The sequence below is a fragment of the Pogona vitticeps genome, chromosome 7 (assembly GCF_051106095.1).
Source record: "Pogona vitticeps strain Pit_001003342236 chromosome 7, PviZW2.1, whole genome shotgun sequence".
Classification (NCBI taxonomy): Eukaryota; Metazoa; Chordata; class Lepidosauria; order Squamata; family Agamidae; genus Pogona; species Pogona vitticeps.
Window position 1 is genome coordinate 25,661,565 of NC_135789.1, and position 21,790 is coordinate 25,683,354.

At 59.0% G+C, this 21,790-nt stretch overlaps 1 protein-coding gene across 4 annotated transcripts in view; it reads left to right on the forward strand.

The window, feature by feature from the left end:
• Nucleotides 1-21,384, forward strand: part of HIP1 (huntingtin interacting protein 1) — a 38,756-nt gene extending 17,372 nt beyond the window's left edge. For all 4 annotated transcript variants that reach the window (XM_072978419.2, XM_078379418.1, XM_078379419.1 and 1 more), the window contains exons 2-31: nucleotides 3,139-3,202; nucleotides 3,634-3,776; nucleotides 4,315-4,371; nucleotides 4,527-4,607; nucleotides 5,708-5,784; nucleotides 6,194-6,255; nucleotides 7,122-7,262; nucleotides 7,806-7,863; nucleotides 9,248-9,323; nucleotides 9,486-9,620; nucleotides 10,068-10,165; nucleotides 10,970-11,042; nucleotides 11,810-11,993; nucleotides 12,341-12,429; nucleotides 12,544-12,660; nucleotides 12,758-12,859; nucleotides 13,144-13,338; nucleotides 13,683-13,830; nucleotides 14,629-14,715; nucleotides 15,010-15,117; nucleotides 15,218-15,354; nucleotides 15,545-15,655; nucleotides 15,857-15,915; nucleotides 16,374-16,467; nucleotides 17,175-17,275; nucleotides 17,421-17,526; nucleotides 17,877-18,000; nucleotides 18,175-18,236; nucleotides 18,364-18,475; nucleotides 18,872-21,384. In XM_072978419.2, the coding sequence (XP_072834520.2) occupies nucleotides 3,139-3,202; nucleotides 3,634-3,776; nucleotides 4,315-4,371; nucleotides 4,527-4,607; nucleotides 5,708-5,784; nucleotides 6,194-6,255; nucleotides 7,122-7,262; nucleotides 7,806-7,863; nucleotides 9,248-9,323; nucleotides 9,486-9,620; nucleotides 10,068-10,165; nucleotides 10,970-11,042; nucleotides 11,810-11,993; nucleotides 12,341-12,429; nucleotides 12,544-12,660; nucleotides 12,758-12,859; nucleotides 13,144-13,338; nucleotides 13,683-13,830; nucleotides 14,629-14,715; nucleotides 15,010-15,117; nucleotides 15,218-15,354; nucleotides 15,545-15,655; nucleotides 15,857-15,915; nucleotides 16,374-16,467; nucleotides 17,175-17,275; nucleotides 17,421-17,526; nucleotides 17,877-18,000; nucleotides 18,175-18,236; nucleotides 18,364-18,475; nucleotides 18,872-18,891 (3,021 nt within the window). In that variant the 3' untranslated portion in view covers nucleotides 18,892-21,384. The remainder of the gene's footprint in view (nucleotides 1-3,138; nucleotides 3,203-3,633; nucleotides 3,777-4,314; nucleotides 4,372-4,526; nucleotides 4,608-5,707; nucleotides 5,785-6,193; nucleotides 6,256-7,121; nucleotides 7,263-7,805; nucleotides 7,864-9,247; nucleotides 9,324-9,485; nucleotides 9,621-10,067; nucleotides 10,166-10,969; nucleotides 11,043-11,809; nucleotides 11,994-12,340; nucleotides 12,430-12,543; nucleotides 12,661-12,757; nucleotides 12,860-13,143; nucleotides 13,339-13,682; nucleotides 13,831-14,628; nucleotides 14,716-15,009; nucleotides 15,118-15,217; nucleotides 15,355-15,544; nucleotides 15,656-15,856; nucleotides 15,916-16,373; nucleotides 16,468-17,174; nucleotides 17,276-17,420; nucleotides 17,527-17,876; nucleotides 18,001-18,174; nucleotides 18,237-18,363; nucleotides 18,476-18,871) is intronic.
• Nucleotides 21,385-21,790: the final 406 nt, after the last annotated feature.

Genomic DNA, 21,790 nt, shown 5'->3' on the forward strand with positions numbered 1-21,790 from the left:
TAAGGTGCTCCAAGCTGCGGGTCTTCGCCTGCTTCCCCTGCCATAGGGCCAACCAGAATGGGGAAGTGGAGGGCTGCAGTTCACTGGGAAGGAAGTTTGTGGTTGCTGATGCAAGGCCAGGAGCCTGCTCCGAGTGGCTTTTTCTCCCTTACAGGCTGCACGCAGGGCGCCTGTTGATACACACGCCACACCCCTAGGAGGCTAACCGTGCTTAGGCAATGTGGGAGGCCAGGCAGGGAACTCAGGGGGAGTCTGCTACTTGAGGACTCTGTATTTGCGTCTGTCTTTCAACCCGAAACTCAATAGCTAATTCTATTAATGAGTGCAGGCTTGTGCCCACTAGGAATGAAATGTTCTGATTTTCCTAGGTGTGTTTAGTATTTTTCAGTGTGCTATCTCAAAAGCCAGGCCCCTGGAGAGAAAGAGGTTTCCCTGGGAGTTATTTGGTGGGATTTGGGGCCTTGAAGGGAGGCTCGCTTCTGCTGGCTCCTGTGGCTGGGGCTTTAATGACCTTTCATGGAACAGCGTGTGAGCCTTAGGTCTGGAGCCGATGGATCCCCTTCTTCGTCAGCTTCCTTTCCATGGGTCATCGGGAATGCCCCAAAGGCTTACTTCCATGCGGAGAAAGAAGGGACAGCGTCGTTGCCAGGGAAGGCTGGGCTTGGTCACAATCCCACCAGCACGATGGAAGGCCAAGCAAAGCCGCGCAGAGGCCTCGGGTGGCGTATTCTGCTGAGAACCTCCAGCAGCCGAGTGCCTCTGAGACCCACTCTGCAAGCAGCGCTCAGCGGCGCTTCCAGGCAACGGTTACCCGTGCCTCCAGCCCAAGGATAGGATTCTGCCCTGGTGGGGAGGCAGGAATGAAAGGGAACGGCTGCAAGGCCCTGTAAACTCCAAGACCCGCTCGGCAAACATGCCCAGCACGGCTGGCTCCCCATTTTCAGGGGTATCCAAAAGATCATCACGGGCTCCTTTGCAGCGCTGAGTGTTTCCACCCAGCTGGCCCTGAAGGTGTGCCTCGGCGATGTCCCACCTTGCATTCCTCACTCGCTTCTAAAGCCAGTGAGATGGCCAGGAATTGAGAAAGGAGGCCATGGTTCTAGAAGCAAGGAGAGGTCTCCTTGGAAGAGACCATGTATCCAGAAGAGGCTGGTCCCGACCAGGTTTGGGGTTGCAATGTTCCTTCGGTGCTGATGGCTCGTCTTTGCCGTGGCTGTGTTCAGAAGCAACCGCCGCCGGCTGGCTGGGACTCCCGCATTGGCTCCCTTTGCCTTTGGCTGTCTCTGGCCGAGTGGGCTGCTGGTTTCCTCCCCGTGGCAGCGGATCATTGTCTTTCTGGAACCTGAGCGGCCGCAGCAGGAAGCGATGGACAATGGCAGCCTTTCAGGCGGAGGTTAAGCTGTTTCCCTCCTTCGTGGGTCCCGGAAGCCCTTATGCCTGAGAATGCTGACTCCTGCATCTGAGCCTTCCGGGAAAGAGAAGGGTGGCTGTCACTCTGGTGGTGGGTGGAAACGAGGCTCCAAGAATTACTGTATTTTTCCATGTGTAAGACTATACTTTTGTCTAAAACCTTTAGACTAAAAATTGGGGGTCATCTTATACACGGAAGTAAGCTGAGGAGAGAACAAAAACTAGTGGAGGGGAAAGCGGGGATCAAAGCGATCCTGCAGCGATTTGATCCCTTTCCCCCTACATTTGCTAAGCCCCACTTAGATTTCTTATGTTTGGATTAGAAAAATGGTGGGCATCTTATACATGGAAAAATACGGTAGCATGCCTCCCCACCCCACCCCTGGTCCGCTGGAAGCCTTTCATTCACCAATCCTGCAGCTAGACTGGGAATCCCGCAGAGGCAAGCAAGAGTCCTTCGAGAGGTGGACCCGGTGGCTCTCAGTGGCTCAAGACTTCTGCTCTCCCCCCCCCCCCACAACACACAGAGGAGAGAGAGAGAGAGAGATCTTTTGCAGGATTGTGACAGATCAGGGAGGCCAGAGTAACTCCTGGCAAGTCAAAGGGTTTGAGGTTTTTGAAAAGGGGAACTGGGTGACTTTCCAAAGAAATCCTTCGCTCAAGTTTGAAAACGGGGCCCCGCAAGCAAGGCTGGAAGGCTTTGCGGCTTCCCGAGGAGCAGGGCATTTGATCCTGGGCATGCCGCTGGCCGAAGGAGGGTTTGGGGTTCCCTGCTGCTGCCAACCCCCGAGTGCCCCACTTCCCACTTGGAGGCGTTCCGGGCATTGCCAGTCAAGTGGGCTTTTCTGTCAAAGATTAGCGGCTGCTTCTGCTCTCCCAAGCACCCAGACCAAAAAAAAAGAAAAGAAAAGAAAAGAAAGAAAGAAAGAAAGAAAAGAAAAGAAAAAGAAGGAGGCTTGCCTGAGAAAGCCAGCTTTCCTGCGTAGAGGTGAACGACTCTGAGCCGATGCTTCCATTGCTTGGCTCCAGGGAGAGAAGCTTATTTCGGCTTTTGCCATTCCCCACCGGGATGGGTGGCTTGGCACACACCTCATTCTTACTCTGTCTTATGATTTCCTTGTTTTGGGGGTGGTGGTTTCCGATCCTGTTGGGCTCCAGGCATCAAATCCAAAACCAGGACCCGAGAGGAATCTGCTTTCCTTGAGGGCCTGTCCGCTCCACACAGTAGGGAGAGGTTGCCCTTGGCTCCAGGTTGGTCGATGTACCGCCCAAACCTGGCCCCCCTGTGCTCTGCTGTCGTTCGAGATGCCCCGAGGCAGGAGGCAGGCCACGTGGAAGGTGGCCTTTGGTCACTGGGGCTGGAGAATGTCGATTCTTGGTGATGGGTCTCTCCCCAGCAAACTCTTGCAGGAGTCGGGATTCAGCCTTCTGGCGATTGAGGATTCATTGCGGTCCTTTCCAGAGTGGTCCTCTTGGTAGGCAGGACCCAAAACCTGAAGCTTGCACCTCCCCTGCGAGGCAGTCTTCTCCAACTTGTGGTGCCTCCCAGAGGGGCTGGACTACAGCTCCCATGATCCCCCAGCAGGCAGGCTACAGAGCTTTTCCCAAAACCGGATCCTTGGGAGGCTGGCTCTGGTATGTGTGTGCCTGGTGGCGGCGTCTGTCTTGGTCTCTCCGTCTGCCACGGAGCCTCTCCTACTCACGTTCTCTCTCTCTCTCTTTTTTTAGACTGTCAGCATCAACAAGGCCATTAATGCTCAGGAAGTCGCTGTCAAAGAAAAGCATGCCAGAAATATCCTTTCAGGAGAAAGAGGGCGGGGTGGAGGGAAGAGAGAGAGAGAGAGAGAGAGAGCCGTTTGCAAGGTCAGAGGCTGTGAAAAGAGGCCAGCGGGGAAGCTGTCTCAGCAGGTGGAGGTGAGACCTCCTCGCCAGGTGAATGGGCTGTGCCGGAGGCCCCGGATCAGAAGGTTCTTCTCTTTCAGCTCCGATTGCTTGGGCTCAGTTATAGGGCTGAGCAGTGACCCAGAGAAAGAGCCGCGGCCTCCTTTCTCCCGCCTCTCAAGCTAACATCCCAGTCTAAGCTACCTTTGGTGAGGCTGAAGGGCTGGGTGATGGTGGCGGTAGGGGTCCAAGCTGCTGCCGCCCGCCCCCCCCTCAAAAGAGCGGGGCTTGCCTCCCATCGAGGCCTCTCCTCCCTCTGGTTTTCCTTAGCCCACCTCCCACCCTGCATCTTGGGAACGCACCACGAGAAGGGAGCTCACACCTTCTGGTCCGTGGTGAACCGCCTGCCCCTCTCCAGCAACGCCATCCTCTGCTGGAAGTTCTGCCACGTCTTCCACAAGCTGCTCCGTGACGGACACCCGAATGTAAGGCCCATCCCCCTCCCTCCTCAAACCCTAGATGTTTTCTCTTGTCTTCGGTCCTCCTCCTGCGCAGATAACTGGAAGGAACGTCGCTTCCCTTCTCCCGGCACATCTTCCGGCCTGGCTTAGCAATAGGACGGGTTCTGTGCCAAATGGAGCCAGAGGCAGACCGCACTGACGTGGCTGAATGTGGCTGGGGCCATCTTGCAGAGGGGGCAGCCCCCCCTTTTTCCTTGGCAGGCTTGCGCTTGCTAGCCAGAATTTTGGACTCATGGCCCATTGGCCCCCTCTTGAGCCCTGCTGGTTCTGGACAGTGGCACAGCTGGGAGAGGAGGAGGGCCCTGGAGTCTGCTGGCCGATGGTCTCAGAGATGTGGCCCCACGGAGAGGCCTGCGGTCCCCTCAGCTCCTCCCAGCTGAGCCTCTGGGCCTCAGGGAGGGCTTCCATCGGGTCCTCTGGGTGGGACTTCTCCTCCATAATGGTCCTCAAGACCCGCAGCGGCTGCTGTTCCTTGAGGCCACCCTCTACCTTCTTTCGGCAGGTCCTGAAGGACTCAGTGAGATACAAGAGTGAGCTGAGCGACATGGGCCGGATGTGGGTGAGCGCCAGCGGGTCCTGGAGGAGGGAGGCACGGCGGGGGGGGGGAGAAGCACCTTCCCTGCGCCCGTCCTTGGGGTGGGCTAGCCTGGGACACCCCCGCCGAGGACACGGAGGAGACTGCTGGCGAGACCCTTTCCCCTCCTTCCTCCGCAGGGCCACCTGAGCGAGGGCTACGGGCAGCTGTGCAGCATCTACCTCAAACTGCTGAGAACCAAGATGGAGTTCCACACGAAGGCAAGTCACGGACGGTTCCTCTTGTCCCGTCTCAAGGGGGTTCCTTGCCACCCGGGCTTCCTCCGCAAAGCGGGAAAGGCCTGAGGGATCTCGCGGTTGGGGAGAGGACCAGAGGCAGCCCCTCCCGAGGCAGTCGGGGCGAGCGTGGGCTCCCTGGTGGACCTCTCGGGTGGGTTTCCTCTCCGAGGGAAAAAAGAGGATGTGTCGGGTGAGGCAAAGTCTGGAGGAGGTGGAACGGGGGAGCTGAGCTGCCCTCAGAGAAGCACAACGCTGCTTTAGGAGCACCGGCGTTGCTGAGGTGCTGGAAGGAAGGGCTTGCTTGCTGGGGTCCTTTTCTCTTTGAGAGGGGTGGGGTGGGCCTTTTTGGGGAGCAGAGTGGCTGCCCAGTCTTAGCGCCGCCCATGCGCTCTCTCGTCACTCTTCTGCTGAGCTCCCCTCCCAGATTTGCCTCGGGGGGGGGTGTGTCTCGTGTCTGACGGGGTTTCCGGCCGTCCCCCCATTGGTCTTGGCTGCCTCCCGCTTGCTGGGGAGCGGAGAGGGCGGCAGGTATTTATAGAATGGAATCTGGCCGCCCGGACTGGGAAGCTGGGCTTCTGCCAGGGCCCAGAGAGAGGTCGGCTGGCTGCCCCCCCATCTCCTTTTACAGCTGTGCGATGTCTGGGGGGGGTGCAATGGTGGGGGTACGCAATTCCCTCTTGTGGCTGGAAGCTGCCCGTGAGGGAGAGCAGGGGCAGCAGCCTCGGGCGGGAGAGTTGGCCCTGCCACCAGGCTGCCCCTTCCAGCCCCAGGATTCCTTTTGCCGTTTGCTTTACACTGCCTTACGTAAAGCCCACATTCCAGGAATGATTCTGTATTCTTTCTGGGCTGGGAGTTAGGATGATGGCTGTCTGGAAACACTTCTTGAATGCCTCTCGCCGCCGCCGCCCCCCCCCACCTGCCCCATTTCCAAATAGGTAGCATCTTCATTTTCAGGATGGGAGGGAGAAGCAGGGTCTCCCTCGAGCCTCCTCTTTCCCCGGGGCTGGAAGTAATGGGGTGCACTGACCCCTTTTTTCCTGGGCGGTGATCTGACCCCCTCCCCTCTTCCTCCCCTGGTCCAGAACCCCCGGTTCCCTGGGAACCTCCAGATGTCAGACCGGCAGCTGGATGAGACCGGAGAGAATGATGTGAACAACTTGTGAGTGCCAGAGAGTTGGGGAGGTGGGCTCTCCGGTGGGGGGGGGGCAAGGAGGTCCTGGCCGCCGTTTTCCCTCCTCTCGAGTTTGGGGAGTGATGGCAAGTGGGGGACCAGCTTGCCCGGCCGGGCTTTTCTTGCCCAGAGGCAGCAGATTGGGTGCAGAGGAGGTGTGGGTGGGTTGGAAGGCTGGGGGAGCGGGAAAGCAGGCATGCTTGGAGATCCCCAAACCCCTGGACGGCTGAAGGACCCCACTGCGTAGGGAGCCCTTTTGTAGCCTGCGGGGGATCCACTGAGTTAGGGGGTACCCCCTACCAAGCTGATGGCAGGCCCCTTTCTGTTGTAGACTAGCATCTTCTCTCCATTCCTTGACACTCTTTCTCATTCTCTCTCCCTCTTCCCCCCCCTCCAGTTTCCAGCTCACTGTGGAGATGTTTGATTACCTGGACTGCGAGCTGTCCCTCTTCCAGACAGGTACGTCACCCTGGGGTGCCCAGCACCGGACGCTTCCACCCAGCCTTATCCAATCATGGGTACTCAGAAGGTGCTCCCTTTGCAGGATGTTGCCACTGAGTGTGACTGGCATTCCGGGGGAGGGAGGGGCAGCAATGTGTGTGTGTGGGGGGGGTTCAGGCAGCTGCCCTTCAGTAGCTGGAGCTCCCCTCCCACCTCGAGTCCCAAGTGAACCAGGATTAGCCTGCCCCTGTTTCCTGGGCCTGCCTCCTCTTTCACACTTCGAACGGCTCACCCAGGCCAAGACAGGAGGGAGAGCCCTGGAGCAGGGTTTGTACAGTTGAGTTCAGATCAGTTGTGGGCTGAAAACAAAAACCCGAGAGCCTAAACTCGCCTGGTATCTGAGGGAAGGGGTCCTCTAGGGGTGGGGGTGATGTTTGCCATTCTAGCAAAAGAGGGCTTGAAGTCCCTCTGCAGGGAGGAGTCAGAATTGGGCGGAAGGAAGGAAGGGGAGGAAGGAGCTGGTGATGGGTGGAAGGAAGGAACTGATGATGAATCAAGGGAGGGAGGAGGAATGGAGGGAGGGAGGGAGCGCTTGGAGCAGGGGACGTGCCATATCCCTGGCCAGCCGACCACCCTGGGACGAAATATTTAGGGATCCCCCTCAGTGAGAGAGGGAGTACAGTGGGGGCTCTTTGGCCCTGGTGGGGCTTGAGAGATTTCACTTTGAAGAATAAGAGTTCGGAGGGGCTGGGAGGCCACCACCACCACCAGGGAAGGGTCATCAGCCCCGCGGTACCCCTTATCCCCAGCAGGCAGTGATCCCCTTTGGGACAAATCCAGGACAGACGCCCTCTTTTTTTCCTCCCATGGGGGTTCTCCTCCAGTGTTCGGCTCTTTGGACATGTCTCGCTCGGTGTCGGTCACTGCGGCCGGGCAGTGCCGCTTGGCCCCCTTGATCCAAGTCATTCTTGACTGCAGCCACCTCTACGACTACACCGTGAAGCTGCTCTTCAAGCTCCACTCTTGTGAGTACGAGGCTGCCCACCGGTCCCCGTCGCGGCCGGGACATCCCTGGGTCTAAGCGGGGCCAGGACGTGGCCTGCTCTCTCGTTTTCCTCTGCAAGGTCGTACTCTGAATGGCTGAAGGTTAAGGAGGTCCTCAGCCCTGTTTAATAGCGTCAAGAGCAGTTGTCATATTCCATACATTCAGCCTTCCCTTTACAGTGTGAGCCTTCTCACGCTCAACCGTGATCCTCTCACTCGATACACAATCTCATAGTAGGCAGTGGTTCCTCCCGAGCATGCGCAGAATAGAATAGAATCCCTTTGCTGGCCATCACACTGAACCAGCTCCAGAGCCTGGGCTTAAGACACTGGGGCTTCTGAAAGTCTGCCATGGCTTTGTGCCGTTGGGCACAAGCGGAGGTGCTGGCAAGTGCACCCCATGCCTTAGAGCAATAGCCGGAATCTTGGCCCGTTTTCTTGCCTGTTCTGCCCTCAGGCATGGTGGGTGGAGGCCTGCCAGCCGGCCTTCTCTGCTCATCCTTTCCCCGGCCTCTCTTCTCCAGGCCTCCCAGCGGACACACTCCAAGGTCACAGGGATCGCTTCCTGGAGCAGTTCAAGAAGTAAGTCTCAGATCTGGGAAGAGAAGGATTGCCTGCCTCGGGGGGTGCCTGCCTGGGCTTCCTTTCCCCCTGGAGAACGTGGGGAGGGGGCTTAGCCAGGCCATCTACCTTTATGGTCAGTTGGCCATTCATTTACTCCTGTGACAAGTCCCCATTTTCATCCAGCCTGGCTGCCTGAGCCATCTTCCATCCTCTTTTCTGGGCACCTGCTTTTTCTCTTCTGCTCCCCTCTTCTGCTCCCCCCCCCCAGCTCTTTTCCTTCTCTCTGCTTCCCTCTTACTCTTCCCTGGTGGCCTTTTCCTCCCCTCAAGTCTCCTCCCTGCAATTGACCAGGCAGAGAGGCATCTCTCTGTCCCTCATTCTTTCATTCATTTTGCTTTTTGAAGACTTTGGGATCCCTGCAGAGGGTGGCATGGAGAGATCCCTTCGCCCAGTGATTCCCAAATGTGGTTAACCCAGGTGTTCTTGGACTGCAGCTCCCAGAAACCCTGGCCAGCACAGCAAGTGGTGAAGGCTTCTGGGAGAGGCAGTCCATGAACACCTAAGTTACCCCCAGGTTGAGAAACACGGCCTGTGCCCATTCCGCACTTCTCTCTTCTCCCCACGGTCTCTCTCCCCTTTCATTTACTCCTTCAGCATTTTTCTGTTCTCTGGTGGCACTTTCTCTCTCTCAGAAGACTTTGAAGAGTTTGTGGGCGGGGATGGGGGTCTTACAGAGGAAGGTAGCGCCTAGTGCTGCCGAGAGCCCCTGGGAAGAGAAAGGAATCTGCCCAGCTTGTCCTCCTCAGCTTTGTCTTCCCTTGCTGGGGAGAGTGTGGCACCTAGTGGCTGAAGGTGGCATGGCACATCAATGCCAAAGTTAATTGGTTAATCTGATGGCCTGGCTAAATCAGTTGGCCACTGAGAAGCCCCTGACTCTGGCTCCCAAAACCGGAATCTATAGACCACCTTCCCTTCCTATGGGATGGTGCCCCATCACCTTTTAAAGCCACCTAACGTGTGTTGTGGCTGTGGGTTCCATAGTTGAACTGTGTATCGCCTAAGAGTTTGGTCCTCAGTTTGGGCAGTCCTGTCTCCTGCCAATCAGTTATATTGGCTAATCTCAGGTTTCAGGATCAAGTCCAATTTGAATGGGATTCTGTCCACTTTCATTCTGTTCCCTTCGCTTCTCCCCATGCACCCTCCTTCCCTGTCCCAAAGGATCAAGTCTTGGCTTAATGCGAAATACAGATGATGCTTCATCTCTAGCCATTCTGGCTTGGTGAGGGACGAGGGTCCTGTTGCAGGACCAGCCTGGATCTAGACCACTGGTTCCCTTGACTTGACTCTCGGCAGGCCTCCATCTTTCATGTTTGACTGTGGCCTTTGCCTTCATCCCTTGCAGGCTGAAGGACCTTTTCTATCGCTCCAGCAACCTGCAGTATTTCAAGCGGCTGATCCAGATCCCACAACTGCCCGAGGTAAGGCCTCAAAGCCACTTTCCGTCTCCCGGTTCTCTGTGCAGTCCCTCTTGGGGGCTGAAGAGAAGTGGCTGGATCTGTCTCGAGAAAGCCAGGCAGGGGGAAGGTCTGTCCTCCACGCTGTGGCTCTGAGCTACCCCCCCTTCCCCTTTTGTCTGTCAGAATCCCCCCAACTTCCTAAGGGCCTCTGCCCTTTCGGAGCACATCAGCCCCGTGGTGGTCATCCCGGTGGAAGCCTCGTCCCCCGACAGTGAGCCCATCATGGACCTGGTAGAGATGGAAACGTCTTCGCAGCAGGTGGGTCAGAGGCTGAGGGTCTGGACCTTTCCACCTTGTCCGCAAAACCTAAGACTTGTCTGTTTTGCACTGGGATGTCGGAGGACTGGTGGGCTTCCAGAACTCCCAGCCACCAGTACAAGGCATGTCACACTAAAAGGATGTCTTCCCTATGGGCTACCTTGTATAGAGAAGTTGGTGGGACAGAATGAGAGAGAGAGAGAGAGGCTAGAAGCAAGTCACCTCTCTTGGACTGTGTTGGCTCCTTCCCAGGAAGTCTCTCAAGGGCCACCACCGAGAGAGCCCTGCTCTCCAAGATAAGAAGCAGTGAATCACACCAGCCTTCCTGGCAGCTGAGGAGGAGGAGGGAGGCCATATGTGTGTGCGTGTGCGTGTGCGTGTGTTAGGGGTTGCGCGGGACCCCCTTTCCCCTGGGGCGGAGCTGACCACCTCTGCTTCCCTTTCCAGAGTCTCTTTGACAACAAATTTGACGACATCTTTGGCAGCTCCTTCAGCAGTGACCCGTTCAACTTTAACAGCCAGAATGGGATGGCCAGAGATGACAAGTGAGTGTGTTTCTCTCTGCGGCACGCCCTGCGTGCACACTGCTCAAGAGCAGGACGTGGCTCCCTAAGCGCAGAGGGCAGGAGCCCCAGACGTTCTGCTTCTGTCGCCCCCCCAGGCCCTTGAATGGCTTGGGGATAGCTTGGGCTCTTTCTTCACAAGGGGGTTGCTGTGGGTGGTTGGGGGTGGGGGCTTCCATCCTCAGCATGGCCTGCCTGAGTCTGGTCCACCTCTTGGCTTTGCTAAAAGCATGGAGGAGGCAGAGGAGCAACGTCTCAGGAAGCTAGAAGGACATTCTGTGGTCTCCTTGTTCTCTCTGGCTGGTTGGTCTCTCTCTCTCTCATTCTTTCCTTCTTCCCTGGATGGGGAAGCCTGGACTCAAGGGGCGATCTTGTTCTGGGGAGGGCTGCACCACCCTTTTGCTCCTGATATCCTTAGGTACCCCTTCCCACCTTCTAGTCTCTCTGGATCCCTTTGGTGGACTACCTTCCTTCCTCCAAGAAAGGAGGGCAGGTGGCATACGGAGAGCCTCCCCAGTCCTGCTGCCAGGAGAGAGGTGGTCTGATTGCCCACTCCCCGAAGATCCTCTTCTCCGGTGCCCACCTTGGCAGTTACATACGGCCAAGGCTTTCAGGAGTCACCTTGAAGTGACCTTGCCTGTGCCAGGAGTGGTGCTGGCCAAGGAATGGCAAGGAAGGTTTCATCCCAGGGGTTGTCAGGTGAGACACGTGAGGTCAGAGGGGCTCCAGGTAATGTGTGTGCCTGTTTTCCCACCCCACCCCCCACCCTGCTCTTCCTCCTTCCAGGGACCGGCTCATTGAGCAGCTGCACCGGGAGCTCAGCAGCCTGCAGGAGGAGCTGCAGAATTTCAAGGCGGAGGTGATTGCAAAGCCCTTCCCGCTCCTGGGGTGCCTTTTTGGAGGGACGGGAAGCCGAGGCCTTCCCTGGTGCCTCCAGGCCCCCCCCCGAGCCGCTGTCCCAGAGACCCGTGGCGGTAGGGGGAAAGCAAAGCCCACCTGAAGGTGCAGTGGGGGGGGGACTGGCTGCCCGAATTCGCAGCCTTGTTTAGAGTTCTTTGTGGACTGAAAAAGAACAACCCCCCCCCTTCGTGGGGCTGTCACGACAGCGAGAAAGAGTGCGGGTTCCCCCTAGTTGCCTGCCAAGCCCCTCCCTCTCCCAGCTCTGCCTCTTTCTCTGTGTTCCCCTACACCCCCCCCCCAGTTCAGTGGGACCTCCACCATCCGGGAAATTTCTCTGGAGCAGGCTGCTAGGCAGGCAGCAGGCAGGCAGCTGGGGGGAGGGGGTGGGCGGGACTCCTTCCAAGAACATCGTGGAAGCCAGATAACAAATGCATGCATGCTTGTGCTAGCGTGTGATCTTTTTTTCCTACACACACACACACACACAGACTCCAGCTGCGCTCCACCTATCACACTGCCATGCGGTACCATTTTTTCCACACCGTAGCTGTGGCCTCCCCCCCCCAAAACCAGGGCCCTGGTCACCTGCTATTTCTGGGGGTGCCCGTGGTCCTGCTGCATGTGGCCAGAGCTGCTGCTTCTGACCTGATGAGGCTGGGCCCTGCCCACTTGGCCTCTTCCGTTGTGAACACATTCTCCCCCCCTGCTTTCCCCCCCCCCCGGCAGAGCCATCGCCTGGTGGTGCAGCTGAAGGGGCGCATCAGCGAGCTGGAAGCCGAGCTGGCCGAGCAGCAGCACCTGAAGCAGCAGGCGCTGGACGAGAGCGACTTTCTGCGGACGGAGCTGGATGACTTGAAGAGGCGCCACGAGGACACGGAGAAGGCCCAGCGCACCTTGACCGAGATAGAGAGTGAGTGTGTGGACGCGTGTGTGTGGCCGTGAGTGCAAAAGGGCAGGGCTTCTCCTCCTGGTCTTTTGCCCTGAGACGCGAAATCCCTTGTAGAGTCACTTTCTCTACCCCACAGAGTGCGTTGACCCCCGGAGATGGGGAGGAGATGATTCGGGGTTGGGGGGGGAGAAGGGCAAGTGGATGTGCCGGACAATACCCCCACAGCCTGGTGGGGTTGGTGGGAGGGGAGGAGAGAGGACCCTTTTCTCGATCTTCCCCCATTGCTGGTGGGGCTGGATTTGCCCCTTTGGGACACGGTGCCCCTACGTGTGCTTGGCCCTCTTCAGCCACTGCCCTTCTGTTTCCAGGAAAAGCACAAGCCACAGAGCAGCGTTACACAAAGCTGAAAGAGAAGTACAGCGAGCTGGTCCGGAACCACGCAGACCTTCTGCGCAAGGTATGGGGGGGCTGCCACAGGCCCTCTCCTCCCCTTCCCGGGAGAGCTCTGCCCACCTTGCCCCTCCCACCCCTCATTCCTTTCCTAAACCTTCCTGGGTTTGCCCCCCCCCAGAATGCTGAAGTGACCAAGCAGGTGACGGTGGCCCGGCAAGTCCAGGGAGATGCCGAGCGGGACCAGAAGGAGCTGAAGGATTCCTTGCACCGCTTGACGGAGCAGGCCCAGCGGAAGGTGAGCCTGGCCAGGCAGGGAGGAGGGAACGACTGGCAAGGTGGGGGGGGGCAAGAGCTTTTGCCAATGTTCCGGGGTGCTGTCGGTTCCCTTGCAGAACCAGGAGCAGACAGAAGTCCTGGAGTCCTTGAGGAGGGAGCTTCTGGCCAGCAAGCAGGAACTTCAGACCCTGCGAAGCACAGTGGAGTCTAGTGCTCAGGTTCGTGGGTGGGTGCCCAGGGACTCCCCTGCAGGGCCCGCTCTGGGTGGTGGGGTGGCCGTACCCTTCACTGTGACCAGCACCAGAAACGGGAGCCAGGCAGGGAAAGGAGGCGTATGTGGGGGCAAAAGTCACGACCGGCGGGACCCATGAGATTGTGTGTGTCGGGGTGTGTGTGTGTGTCTCTGCTTTCCTGGGGAATTATTCTCCTTTTGGAGAGAAGCAGAGAGGGAACCCTCATCTTGTCTCCCTCCCCCCCCCCCCGGACACATCTCGCCATCTAGTTGGAAGCCGAACACGGCGCCCTTCTGGCCAGTCTGCAGCAGGAGAAGGCCACCCTCGCCGAGACCTTAGTCCAGCGCGACCAGCAGGTGGTGGCCTTGCAGGTGGAAGTCCAGCAGCTCAAGGTGGAGCTTGAGAGCGCCGCTGAGAGCAGCCGTCAGGTGGCGCAGGAGCTGCAGAGCCATCTAGGAGAGAAGGTAGTCTCTGCTCAGGGGCTGGGGGGGGGGGGCTGCCTGGCTGGCTAGCTGGTCAGGGAGAGGTGTCTGGGCGACCCATTGCTGCCTCCTTGTGGGAAGGGGTAGACGCCCAGAGTCTGGCCGGCTCCCTTGGATCGGGACCCTTCTCACTCAGCCAGGGGTTCTGGTCCAGGCATATCTTGGCTGCGGAGGAGCAGAAGGCTGCCGGTCATGTCCAACGGGGGCCGCACAGGTTCTGATGACAGCAGGGGGGCGGTGATGGGTGGCGCGGGAGGCACCTCCTTGAACGGCAGCCTCCCCAGAGTGGCTCAAGTCACGATCCGTTTCTCTCTCCCTCTCTTCAGGACGGCACGATTCAGGACCTCCGGCAGCAGCAGCTGGACAAGTCCTTGGCCCTCCTGCGCTGTGCCGTGGGGCAGGCTGAGCACATGGTGCAGGATGCCGTCCAGCGGCTGGAGGACCCCACCCACGTCGGCTGCACGAGTTCGGCAGGTCAGCCGGCTGCCCCGGGTCTGTCCCCTTCTCTGCTCCTCAGAGGTCATCCAGAGAGTCAGAGGTCAAGGGGCTGGTGTTTCTCAGTAGACGACACCCACCCTTTCAGGCAGACCATGGAGGAGGTGCCCCTTGGCCCTTTTTTTATGCCATCTGCTATTAGACACGACAGACGTCTCCCACCTGGAGGATTCTCGGTTCTGCCTGAAAAGGTCATGGTACAATCCCATATTCCCAACGCCTCTTCTCCACAGAGTGTGTGTCCCTCATTCCCCTTTCATTCCATAGCCTCTGAAAGCAGGCTTTGAGAAGTGGCTTCATTAAAACGTCCACTGTCATTTCAGTAGTAGGGCAATAAACCATATTAATTCCACTTTATCAGTTCAGTCGTTAGGCGATATATAGCATCAATAGGTTTAGCGCCTAGACATTTGGTACTTGTTACATAAACTGGTCCTTGATGCAGTTAATACTTGCATCACATTCTTGAAATGAGAAGGGAACCAACAGAAGATTCTGGTAGCCCAGAGTCACATAGGGACTGGTGCCACTGGGCCAGCATCAGCCTCTCCCCCCCAGCTGTCCTTTACTCCCCTGCGGGTGGAAACCCTGTCAAGTGGCTTCAGAGAGAAGAGATTCCAGGGTTTGTCAAGATTCTGGGGTAGAGGGTCTGAAATTTCAGTGGCAAAGAAGCGCCCGTGAGGATCCTGGGCAGCCACGATGGTGCCCTTCGTCTTGCCCTTCCCGGGAGGGCCTCCCTGACGCAGACCCCCTCCCTCTCTTTTGCATTCTGCCCAGATTACCTCCTGTCCAGGACACAGGCCGCTTCGGAGTGCACGGAGCAGCTGCAGGAGGCGTGCAGGCACTTCCTCTCCGACCAGTCAGGTGATGAGATGTTCTGGCTGGAGTGGCGTTTCCGGGGAGCCACCCACAAGGTGCCACGCCGAGCATGGCTGTGAAAGGCGCCCGAGGCCTTCCACCCACGGCAGTTCGGCCCCTTTTGCCTCCCAGCCCCGCTGTCCAGGGAGCTCAAAGCCGGTGGCTGGGGGTGGGGTGAGGGTAGAGACCCACCGCGCCGGGTGGTTTCTAGCCACAGCATGCTGGCCTGGTGCTTCCCACAAGGGCCACGGTGGGTCCAGCGCCTGCAGAACCTCGAGCGCTGTCTTTTTTTGTCCCTAGATGTGAGCGGCCTTCTGTCCTGCGTGGGTCTCTTTGCCCACCTGGTGGGCGACGCTATCGTGCAAGCAAGCGCCACCTCGCACACGGCCCCCATGGAGTCTGCCGACCGTGAGTGTGGTCTCCGGAGAAGGGGAAGGAGGCAATGGCGCCGGTCTGGGTGGGTCGTGGGTCTGAGCTTCATTTCTCTCTGTCTCCCACCTCTTCCCAGGGCTCCTGGAGGCTGGGAGGCAGTGTGGGACCGAGGCCCTCAGCTACCTGGGGGCTCTGAAGGACAAGGCCTCCTTAGAAGGTGCCGACGGCGCGGCCATCCAGACCTGCCTCAAACGGATCACGGCCATTGGAGAGGTGAGCCTCTGCAGGGATGATAGCTGGTTGGGCCGGCGCTGGAGGTGGCTAAACCCTCCGTACGGGGGTGGTGGTGGTCCCGGGCCCCTGTCCTGAGCCTCCTCTGAGCAGGTTCCTGTAAAGCAGGAGAGGCCGAAGAGAAGAGGGAGCCCTAGAGGCGAACTCTCACACAGACAAAACTCGGTTGCAGGAGCTGCTCCCCAAAGGCCTCGATGTTGAGCAAGAGAAACTGGGGGACCTGGTGGATCAGGAGATGGCCTCCACAGCCGCGGCCATTGAGACAGCAGTGGCCAGGATTGAGGTGAGACAAAGCCAGGCCCCTGTCTTGCGCCCCCCCCGGTCCCGTCCCCAATAAATCTGTGATCTTTTTGCATTGGGGGGGGGAAAGTGTTCAGCTCTCTCCCTGTATCTGTGCATGGGGAGGTGGCGACAGCATGGGGGTCTCCCTCTTTTTCCTGCACCTTTTCTGCAGCTCAGACCCCCTTCTCTCTTCCCCCCCCAGGAGATGCTGAGCAAGTCGCGGGCGGGGGACACGGGTGTCAAACTGGAGGTCAACGAAAGGTTGGTGTTGACGGCCAGGCAGAGGGTCCTGTCCCAGCAACTAAGCCCAGGAAGCTTGTGAAGTTCAGAAGGGTGGCCGGCCCTGCCCCTTCCTCTGCGGGCATGGGAGGGGACTAGAGAGGAGAAACAAGCCCGAGGGTTGGTGTACTCGGCCAGCACCTGCCCCGGATCTCCTTCCGGTGTGTGTGTCGTGGGGAGCCCATGGCCTGTCTTAAGGGGAAAAGAGGCTTTCACTGGCTGAAGGAGTCCAAGTTCCTCATGGCTCGGCGGTTACCCCAAAGTGACGCCTTTTTTTGTTCTCTGATGGAATAAAGCCCTGGCTTGTCCGCGAGCCTCCTCCCTCCCTCCCTCCCTTCCGTCCTGCTCCTGATCTGCCTCGCTCCTCCTGCAAGGAAAGCACCCGCTGACCAGCTGGCTTGAAACCCGTCCTCTTCTCTCCCACTCTTTGCCTCTCGTAGGATCCTGGGCTCTTGCACAGACTTAATGCAGGCCATCCAGATCCTGGTCTTGGCCTCCAAAGACCTCCAGCGAGAGATCGTGGAAAGCGGGAGGGTGAGTCCATTGGGGTCTTTTAATGCCCAGAGAGCAACCACGTCCATTTTTGGGGGGTGTGTAAAAGAGAAAACCCCTTTAAACAAATCCTGAATGTAAGGGTGGGGAACGCAAGCTTTCCAAGACACCAGAGCCCCTTCATGAGACTGGGCTCTATGGGGATTAGGGGAACCGGTGGCAAGAGAAACGGAAGACCTAAAACACCCCAAACTGGAGTTGGCAGGTGGATTGCACCACCTTGAAGAATCAGACACCACCGCCAGGGGGGGGAGGCAGGACACAGGGCTGCCGGAAAGATGTACTGCCTTCTCCCTTCCCGGAGCTCCGGTTGACGGCCAGTTTTGGAGCCCAGCAGGGCCCTCCACTGAGATGGACTCATCCTGATCTTTCCCGATACCTAGAAATGCAGTTTAGGGGATGCTGGGTCGGCGAAGTTCACTCTCCAGCTTTTCTGATATGGGGACGGCCCCGTCTTTGGCGCGTCTCCTCTTCTTCCAGCCGAGAGATCCCAGGAGACGTGTCGCTGTGAAATAAGCTTCCTTGTTTTAAATGCCTGAAAAGTCACGGTGCCTTTTGGGCGACCCCTTTCACCCCCAAAAGAGGCTCGTCCTGATAACATCAAATGATTGGCAAGGTTGGAAGGCGGCCGTGGGGCCGGTGGTCCCTGCGGTTTGGGATGCTGAGATTGCTTCCCTCTTCCTGCTTAGGGAGCCGCCTCTCCCAAGGAGTTTTACGCCAGGAACTCGCGCTGGACAGAGGGTCTGATCTCGGCGTCCAAGGCGGTGGGCTGGGGAGCCACGGTGATGGTGTAAGTGTCTCTCTTGGGAATAAGGGCCGCGGCCCCTCTGTGGCCCTACCCGTGGCTGTCAGCAAAGCGGGCAGGGTGGGGGGTATTGCCCCCGAGGGCGAGAAGGACGGGCACCGACCTCTCCGCCGTGTCTTGCTTTCCTCAGAGATGCCGCCGACCTTGTCGTCCAGGGCAAAGGGAAGTTTGAGGAACTGATGGTCTGCTCGCACGAAATCGCCGCCAGCACCGCTCAGCTGGTGGCTGCTTCTAAGGTGGGCCTCCTTTTCAGGGAGCCGGCTGGCCACGGAGAGCCTGGGCTGCCGTGGCCTATCCCAGGTGGGGAGAGCGTTTTCCAGAGGCTGCCTTGGACACGTGACGGTTGGCCTGGAGGGTGATTGCGTGGCTAGAGGAGCCGTTGTTCCCTAGCCAACATCAGAGGCACCTGCTGATCCGCTTGGCTTTCCGGGGTCGTTTCCCTCAATCCGAGCCAAGCCTTTGGCTGATCTACGGCCCTGTAGTGCCAAGGGGTGCGCCCGTGAGCCCTCCCATCTTGAAAGTGGTGGGCTCATTGCGTGTGTTGAATTTGGACAGGAGGTTCCGAGCGTTGTCTTTGCGTTGGCAGGTGAAAGCCGATAAAGACAGCACAAATCTCAGGCAGCTTCAGGTCGCCTCTCGGGGGGTCAACCAAGCCACCGCCAAGGTGGTGGCTTCTACGAAGTCAGGGAAGTCGCAAATCCAGGAGACAGGTAAGCTTCCGGACCCTCCCCCTCTACTTCTCCCCATCTCTGTGGGCCTCTGGCTCCTCCTTGCCCAGGCAGAGGGCGCAGCAAACATCGCGTCCCTGGGCCCCTTCGTGCAAGAGTCAGCCCCAGAGTTTTGTGTGTGTGTGTGTGTGTTTTCTTTACTTTTCTCTCCCACAGACAGCATGGACTTCTCTGCCGTGACACTGACGCAGATCAAGCGCCAAGAGATGGACTCCCAGGTAAGGAGGGTGGCCGGCGGGAGGAGGCAGGGCATATGGAGAGGGAGAGATGGGCCCTCGTTTCAGGGGCGGCTTGGCACTGCAAAAACCTTCCTCCTCCTCCTCCTCTTTGCCCCCCCCCTCCCAGGTGCGAGTTTTGGAGCTGGAGAGCCAGCTGCAGAAGGAGCGCCAGCGGCTCGGCGACCTGCGCAAGAAGCACTACGAACTGGCCGGTGTGGCCGAGGGCTGGGAGGAGAACGGTGAGTTGCCGGCCCGGGAGCTTTGGGGGGGGGGACCACCCCTGGGCCAGAGCCGGCTGGCGGTGGGGGCTCACTGGCCCCTTTGCAAGTGTGCCAGCTGGGCACACAGGCCCGACCAGCCTCACGCCTGCCGTTTGCTGTCTCTGCCACCCCATAGGGAGGAAGGGGGGGCTGAGGGGGGTGGAAAGAGCCCCTTCCTGGAGGAAGCATGGACTGTTCCTTCAGGACCACCATCCTGAATGCCCGCGGATGTGTAACGTTTCTGTCGCTGCTTTTTGGCCCAGAGAGAAGCCCTTTGCCTCCCTCCGCATCCTGAACACTGGAATCCTTTCTTGCACGGCTCGGATCAGAGCAGAGGGGCTCAGCGTCTCCCTTCCTTCCTTCCCTCCCTCCCAGGTGCAGAATTTGCTCCCTAAGGAAGCAGCCAGCGCAGACAGACCTTCCGCTGGGGCAGCTCCTTCCAGAGACCAGACGGTGAACTGGTTCGAAACCTACCGCAAAGCCTGTGCTTACAAAGACGACGTTCCTTCGGGGCTGGCCGGGGCCAGGCTCCCTGCTGGCCGAGAAGGCTGCGTCAGAGACTCGGGGCTGGGGAGGGGGTGAGGGAGGGAGGCATCCCCGGCAGCAGTAGCTGCTGTAGCAGCATCGGTCACTCTTGCCCCAGCGTTGCCTACGGTCGCCCCGAGAGCCCAGCCCTGCTCCAGCGAATGCTGTGCCACCTTGGCAGCCCCCTGGCTCAGCTCGCGTCCTGCTCTTCCCTCCCTCCCTCCCTCCCTCCCTCCCTCCCTCCCACCCCTTCCCTGCCGCAACGCCTCGGAACAGCTGGCTGCGGGTCATCCGGTGAGAGGGGCCGACCCCTCAACCCGGTCGACTTCTCTGGGTCCGACTCTTCATGCCACGAGAAGGGCCGTCTGCGTGGGTGTGCAGTCCGACAGTGCCAGGCTCTCTGAAGTGGGGGGGGCAGTGTTTGGTCCAGGCCAACAGGGCCTTGCGGGAAGGACCAGAACCAGGCCTTTGAGGGCTGCCTGGCTTCTCTTCCTCCCCTTTCCTCCCTCTGGCCTGTGCTTCTTCAGTGCCTCGCAGGGGCTCCCCGGTGCCTTGAGCCAGCAATAAACAGCGGAGGATCGGAGAGGAGGAGCAGCTGGCGGGGATAGGGGTAGAGGGAGCTGCCTTTGGCAATGGGGCAAGCTGGGGCCGCTGGTCTTCCCCTCAGCCCACTCCCCTGGGTAAACCACACGGACTCTCTGAGCGAAGCAGAAGCCGTCTCGACCCGGGGCTGCAGAGGGAGGCTCAGACCATCTCCAAGATGCTTTAGACCTCTGCTGAAGCCGTGGCTTCCCTCTCATGACAGCTGCGTCGGGCACTGCATGCATGGGGTCAGCCTCTTCAGGAAAGGATAGCCCCCGAAGGAAGAGGAGCTAGCCAGGCCAGGGGGCTGGCAGTGGATTCTGCCCCCCCCCATTTGCTTCCTGGCTCTCCGGTTTGGGGGGGGGGACCCAGGGCCATCGGCGCCTGGCAGAAGGCTTTTGCAAGGAAGCCCTGAGGAAAAAGCACCACTCAGCTAGATTATTCAGAAGCTGGCAAGGGAGAGAATGTGAGCCAACTCCCCCCCCCCCCCCCGAGCTCCTTCCTTGGCTGGCCAGTGGTGTCTTTGGGCAGCCTGTAGCTTTCCTCCAGCCGGGCCCTGGGGGATCCTTGCTCGGGACTCCACATGCACATGTCCTCTTTCCCAGCTAGGGCAGCCAGCCTGATGTTCTGGTCCCCCCCCCCTCCACCATCCCTTTGGAATCGGGAGTGTGCTGCACCGGGGGAGGTCTGCGCCAAAATCACCCAGAAGCCAGACCTCAGTTGCTCCCAAAGGTGCTTCTTTCTGGTGTTAGAAGCGTCCTTAATGAAGAGGGTGTCTCCTTCCGATGGTCGCAGGGGCTGCTCCCGGCTGAAGGGCAAAGGGGTCTTGCCTTCCAAAGAGTAGGAGGGGGGCGGACCCTGGCACCATGTGCCCAGAGTAAGGCACCATCAGCGCCAGCCCTTCTCTCTCCTCCCTCCAGTTGGCTCCAGAAGGGTCGCACACTGCCGTCCGGGATCACAGCGGGCCTGGGGTCCCCCGCTCCCCTCCTTTGGGGCCTTCCTGTCCCACCGGCGGTTCTGCCCAGAAAACATTGTTCGGCCGACCGCCGCCTCCCAGTCTGGTGCCTGACACCCTCCGGCCTTTTCTGCCACCTGGCTGGCAGAACCACAAACCAAATAGCTGTCTGCCCACCGCCGGCGTGAATGAGGCCCTTTTGGCTGGCTGGCCTGCCTTTCTGCCTCTCCCCCCCCCCCACCCACCCCAAAGCCACCAGAAGAAGCCTGTCACCAGAGCACAGGGGGAGGAGAGGGGGTTCCACATGGCGCTGACCCCCCTCCAACCGCTCAAGTCTTTCCAGGGGCAACTCCTCTGCCCTGGATGCGCCCCCCCCCCGGGACTACCTCAGGTTTTCAGGCTCATGGGCTGAACACTTTGGGACAAAAGAGAACCAGGAGAAGCCGGGCGGGGGGGGCAACTCCATGCAGAAAGCCACGCCAAAGGCCGCTCGTTCTGTCTGGCCAGGGGATGATTTTTTTCAGCCTTGCTGTTGCTACGACGTCCGCTTCTCTCGTTTTCTTTGTCTTTGGACCCTTCCCCAAGAGTGAACACGGAGGGAGGGAGGGAGGGTGGGCCAGCAAACCTCCAGTAAGGTTCCCACAAGGGTCAGGGGGATATGGGGGAGCCGATCACCCCCAGCAGGCAGGCAGGCAGGCATCCAACTCTTCTCCAACTCCAAGATAACTTTTAATTATTGTATGAAATACAAGCGTTTTTCCTCCCCTTTGTATAATATGTCGACTGTGTGTTTCCAGTTTTTAAATAAATAAATATTTCAACCTAATTCTCCAGGCTCGTGTTTTGAGAGACGAATCCAGAGGCTCCGGTGGCGTTGCTCCTCGCCTGGGGCATCACATCGTTGGCCTCTTCTGTGGAAACACCCCCGCCCTTTTCCTACCCCAGAGTGGGGTCTTCCAGGGGTATCTGGGCAAGGTGCAGAGGGCACAGCTGGCCTCTCTGCCAGTGTGTGTGTGGGGTGGACTAAGCTATCTAGCGTCAGGCAGCAGAAGTCCTGGGGTGGGGAGAGGGATGAGGAGCTGCCCTATGCCCCCGGAGGGGGGGGGGAGGCAGAGCTGGGCGAGTGGAAGGGCTGCCCCTGATAGAAGGGGATGCCATCCCCAGACTGGTCGGCTGCTGGAGGTGGGCAGGGGACCAAATCTCGGCTTCACTCTTCACGCCAATCTGTGGTT